At 36.1% G+C, this 6,000-nt stretch overlaps 1 protein-coding gene across 1 annotated transcript; it reads left to right on the plus strand.

The window, feature by feature from the left end:
- The first annotated feature begins 733 nt into the window (after positions 1–733).
- LOC131771654 (isochorismatase domain-containing protein 2-like) lies at positions 734–5,527 on the plus strand. The gene is given in 7 exon segments (XM_059087514.2): positions 734–2,053; positions 3,106–3,153; positions 3,340–3,370; positions 3,373–3,399; positions 3,402–3,493; positions 3,979–4,095; positions 5,080–5,527. Coding segments are annotated over 7 exon segments (585 nt in total). The 5' UTR covers positions 734–1,930; the 3' UTR covers positions 5,227–5,527.
- Positions 5,528–6,000: the final 473 nt, after the last annotated feature.

Consider the following 6,000-nt stretch of genomic DNA (forward strand, 5'->3'; position numbering starts at 1 on the left):
TCGCCGTCTCTGATATCGTGTGAGATAAATCGATTCTCTCAAAGCTGAAGAACGAAATATTCATGCATTTATATGTCATATACTTATTCATATATTTAAGCATCCCCTTCTGTTCTCATCATAATCTTTTGGCCGTCAAGGCATACTGTCGTCATCTCTGATATTGAGTGAGATAAATCGATTCTCTCAAAGCTGAAGAACGAAATATTCATACATTTATATGTCATATACTTATTCATATAGTTAAGTCTAATTGCGATCATCCGCTTTAAAGAGAACTTATAGGAAAATAATTAGCATTTCCTTCGGCGAAAAAAGCATATCAATATAATTTTTATTTGTATCATCCATAATATTTCGCGCCATCGCCATATCTTCCTTCGTCTCTCTTTAAGTATTATTTTCTTGGAGTTCCTTCCTTTTTAACGCAAAGAGTAACAGCAGACATTGAGAAAGTATAAATAATTTAAAAAGAAAGAACGAAAGAAAAAGGAAACACCCGCCAGGTTTGCTTTCCGTCTTGGATACAAATTAGTCGGCAAACAAAACTTTACTACAAAACTTATTTCTAAACTGGAAAAAGATGAAATTCACGATTCCTTAACTGAACAAAAGAAAGAAAACAACAATTGAGCGGAGTAGTTTATTTTCCTTACGTGATGGCAATCCGGATGTCCAACCATTCATATTACGCAAAACATAGTTAAAACGTCTTCCCTCTCAACTTCCTTGTTTTAATAACATGTAATAACATGACCGAAAGTGAGCTTTTTTCGTGGTTTTCGCAGCCGTTTTTGGCGGATCTTTGTTTACGACAGAAGGTCAGAGTGTCAAAGTTACAATAAACAGCCACAGCAGCTGATCTAACCTCCGAACGTTGTTGTTGGACTCGAAGAACAAAATGGACAATCCCGCACTTTATATTGCTCCGTGCGTGGCAGTTGCATTCTTCGTTTTGCTGGGAATTTTTGTATTTTGCTTCTATCATTACACGAGCGATAACAGTGAAGAAGAAAGAGAAGAGAATTTTCATAAACAAAAACACTATTCTGAGGGTCACGTTCAAGTGGAAATAGGAGAAACACGTGGCGGGATTAAAAGTTACTTTGTTGTTATACATCTCTGATGTATCTTGCTTTACAAAGAATCATTCAAGCATCTGCTATTCTTGAAGGCATTGAAATTTTTTACGGATCTATGCTGAGTATTTTTGGGCCCGGCTGATCGAGAATGGAACAAGTCATCGCGAATTACTAAGTGGACGCCATCGCAGTTGCCCCATGAATCTATGAACATTAGTTAATAGCTGTTTGACCTTCTAACAGAGATAAACTCCAGGAATTTTGACCGACTTATTTGTAATTTCTTGGATGGAACATTGGAACAGTGTGTACCAAATGCGTGAAAACAAAACCTTCTGACAACCGGAAATATAACTCTATGAGACAATTAACAGGTCGGACGTTTAGAATCACATTCTGCGTTCGTTCGCCAACAATATACATTTATCTAATGTTGCACTAACATTGTCACTATTGGAAACACTCGATCTTACTTAAATTTAAATATTCCTTCTTAAATGTTATTTTGAACTGAGTAACAGTGTTACGGCGAGGAGACTCATAGGTATCTTGAGGCGAGAAGGTCATAAGTTAACTTTTGATTGACTCATGACTGTAAATACTTTAGCCCGCCTCAGAAAAAACGCCGGGTGTTTTGAGCACTCATCATTTTTTTGTATAAAATGGTTGTTATTAAAACTACACAATCTAGAACTGAACTATTTATAAGAATATTTTGAAAAGGTAGGTGCAAATACATCTTATGAACATGGTTTGGTGTCTGATTTTGCGTTACGAAAAGTAATTCGAAGCCTCTGGCCGTGGTCAATTAGAAGTAGACTGGCACTAGTCAGGTCAAGTCGATCAAGATGGCGGCGAAGCTGGGAAGGCTTGCAGTGAATAATACGGCGTTTCTCCTGTGTGATATCCAGGAAAAATTCCGACCGTCTATCAGGTACTTTCCTGAGATCATCAAAGTTGCTCAAAGAATGGTAAGTCCCGTGGAGAAGTAATGGTGGAGAAGTAATTAAGCTAAAGTTTCACAATAATTTACCATCAGCATACAAATACACTTTAAGGAAAACTTGATAACTACCTTTTTTTGTATATGCATTACTGTTCGCCGTGGCCCAATTTTATTGAAACTCAAGAGCTTGAAATTAATTTTATAAGCTTGCCATAAGCTTTTCACAAGAAGAGGTCCAGAGATAGGACCCTCACACCCCCCTCGAAAGTAGACACAAGAAAGCCTTACCTTTACTGGTTAATGCACATTGCATATCGTAAACAACCATTAGATATCTAGGCTCAAACTTTCATAATTATTGAGTTGAGTACTTCAGACTGTCCCCAACCTACCCCACTAAGTGAAAATGCCTGGGTTGACATTGTTCTTACTCACTATTCTATAAGATCATATAGTGCTATCAGTTGTTTCATTACTTTGTCACTTGCGATGTGGATTGTGATGTTTCAACTGTATTCTGCTCCTCTCTGTCAGGTAATTAGTTTAATGTATTATACCCCTCTTTAATTATACATCTTATTCCACAATGATTGGTTGGTTTTTATGAGCTGTGGTTGGCACATTTTATTATATTTCCTCAGTGGTCAGCTACTATCCAACTCTCCAGTTACTGCATTTCTTGATTATGGGCAATTTTGCTTCCAGAATTTTTACTCCATTGTCCCTGATTTTTTTGCCTTACAAAATGTCACATGAATCACCCTTTAAACCCTTTGTGTGTGATAGGCATTGCAATCACTGAAATTTACTTCCCTCCAAGGTAGGTGGAATGCAGTGTTGAGGGTATGCTCATGAACTGTAGTTGTCTTTGATTTAGAGAGTTCAATGTTTCTGGAAAGATGTGTTCCTTTAGTCTGTGTTTGTGTGGGTCAGCTGTAAAATTATTGTTAGCCACAACACCCTGGTAAACTGCTAAAGGACAGTCATTTAGTTCATTAGGAGCATTTTGTGGGTAGTTTTAAATTCTTGTGAAATATGGCCATAGTAGAAATGTTTTACTGTTTTTGTTATTTTCAGGCAGCAGCAGCCAAAATTATGGAAATACCCATCATTGCTACAGAACAGGTATCAAAATATAATTTTTTTATTTGCATTTCAGTGTTTTTTTTTTTATTGAGAAATTGATTTGTCAATGTGCTGTCCTGCGATGAATTACAGGTACATGAAGTCAAATTTATGAATTAAAATAAAATCATGTGGCAACAGGATATCAGTGTGGTGACAAAAGTTATGTTTGAATTTGTTCTCCAGTATCCTAAAGGACTTGGCAACACAGTAGAGGAAATGATACAAGTTTTTTCAAAGAGCGCATATTCCTAAGACAAAGTTTTCCATGGTGATACCTGAAGTTGAAGAACAGCTGAGACAGCTAAATATTGAGAATGTGGTATTAATGGGTATTGAGGTAAGTACTATTGATTATGATAAATACTCAACTCCTCCCTTTACTTTACATGACATTGTATTGTAATGCAGGACTTTGTGGGTGTTCTTTATGATTGGAGTTAAACAGTGTTGCTGATTTTCTCAATTGAAAGTTATCAAGAGGATACATGTGCATAGTAGAGTATCCAAATTTGTTGTTTAGAATATCCCTTCTTTTTTAAAGAAGGTGAAACTGTTGTGAGCACAACACTGCATATTCAGAGGAAGAGGGAAGGTGTAATTCTTTTGAATGTTTTAACTAATTATCACACTGGGCTAGTGATCCTGGGATTTGATGGTTGATTGCAAATAAAGTAATTTTTTAATCTAACTAGTTTACTTTTCTGTGTAAATATTTGGCTGGATCTGAAAATCATGAATCAATTTAAAAGTAATCAATTCTTTTCAAAGTAATTCTGATATGAGAGTTGAAGCCACAGGACTAGAGTGAATATTTATTTTCAGACTCAAGTCTGCGTACTACAGACAACTATGGATTTGCTTGAAATTAATTATACTGTTCATGTTCTGGCTGATGGTGTCTCATCACGCACTATGGTTGAAAGAATGTTTGCCCTTGAGGTAATACAAGATATGGAAGTATTAGATTTATTGGGAAGGGGGGGGGGGGGTTGTGTGCAGGAAATGAAACCCTGTATATTTAAGTCTTGACAGATAGTAATTTAGTCTCAGTTCATTAAGTAGTATTGCATACTGATTCAGGCTTCTCATTAACCTTTAACTCCCAAGATCTCATCAGTAATTCTCCTTACTGTCTGCCATACAGTTCTTGTGATGTTAGTTTGGAGAATTTGGTATTGGATCAACTAATAATCTTCTAATTGATACTTTTCTTTATTCTCATCACTTGTCTGCTTTATATTGTATTGATATTGTAAGGAAATTCTGTCTTGGTCACTCATGGGAGTTAAAGGGTTAAGGGCTGCCCACTGGATTAAAAACCAGCAACCTTGATTTCTGAACCATGCTCTTTCATAAAATAATGTGTGTATGTTGTGAACAGTAAACTTTCAATAAATATTAAAACAAGTGACAACTATAATAACAAATTTCAGACTAAGGCAGACAACTTGCTTGAAATTCACTTTCACGTTTCACTAAAACATACAAGTCATGTATGCTTTTACATTTTCTTACTAGTTGGGCACTCTTGCAATCTCTACCTAGTACCAACCTGCATTTTGCTTTGCATCATGATACTTCCAAAAGAATACATAAAATAGTATTTCAGTACCTTTGAATTTCAAAACTGAATATTTTGTAAGGGAAGGAGCTTTTGATTTGTCAGCCATCTACTCCATACAGCTAACCATCTACTCCCTAACTAATTGAAAACTCTGATGATTCTTATTTCTTTTGTGCATGTCACATGTGTAGGTGTACAAAGGTTACATATTGTTTTGTTTTTCTTGGTACAAGTCTGTGCTTGTCTCACTGGAATAATTAGCCAATTCAGTGACTACTCAAGTTCACTTTGGGAAATACTTCAAATCAGGCTTTGGCTAAATATTTTGTTGATATAGTTTCACTGTTGCTTTCTTCTAGCGACTCCGCGAAATGGGTGCTATTGTAACTACTAGTGAATGTACTCTCTTCATGCTGTTGGGGGATGCCAAACATCCCAACTTTAGAGAGGTTCAAGCTTTAGTGAAGACAGCAGCCCCTGATTCTGGTTTGCTGTCCAAGTGTTGATGGAGGAACAATGGGTGTACTGACTCCTCTATCCAGAAGAGTCTTTTGGAGAAAGTTACTGCAGCTGTGATCATTAGGCTAATTCAAACAATTTTAGGTATCTTGTTCTAAAGAAAGATTTCCCTCAGGGGGAGGTAGATTTATGCAATACCACATTCTGTTCCACAAGTTGTTCCCGATTTGTCATGGGGACTTCCTTTAAAACTGTGTACTAGTCTTAAAACCTGCAAGACTGGTAATACATTTTGATCTTTATCATAAGTTCAATGAGAGAAATATGTGAGCAAGCATAGAATGAATATAACAGTTTTACAAAGATAGGCTATACGAACAGTCCCTCCTATTGACAAGGTCCATTTCACAAGTCAAAAAAAAATCAATGCATCGATATATTTTTTCACTGATTTCCTTTGTGTCATGTATCAGACTTACATAAACATCAATTATTGTATAGCCTATACAAGATTTATGAATGGTAATTTGATGGTATTCAAGTATTCAATAAAGATCAGTGGGCCGTTTGATTGATTGTGTTGAACCTTTTACACCCTAACAGTAGAGTACATATTCTCCTTACTGTTCTCTTTACATTTCATAAGGTGCTGACGAGGAGAATTTGTATAACAATCAAGAGCTTCTTTGCTTGGTGATCATTTACGTTACTCTTGTGACTTTAATGTGTGATTTAGGGAAATAATGTAAGGAGAGGATAGATTGCTAGTCACTCAGGTTAACCAATCCCATAAATATCATGACAGTAATTCAGAGCTAAGC

Source organism: Pocillopora verrucosa, chromosome 1 (genome assembly GCF_036669915.1).
Source record: "Pocillopora verrucosa isolate sample1 chromosome 1, ASM3666991v2, whole genome shotgun sequence".
Lineage (NCBI taxonomy): Eukaryota > Metazoa > Cnidaria > Anthozoa > Scleractinia > Pocilloporidae > Pocillopora > Pocillopora verrucosa.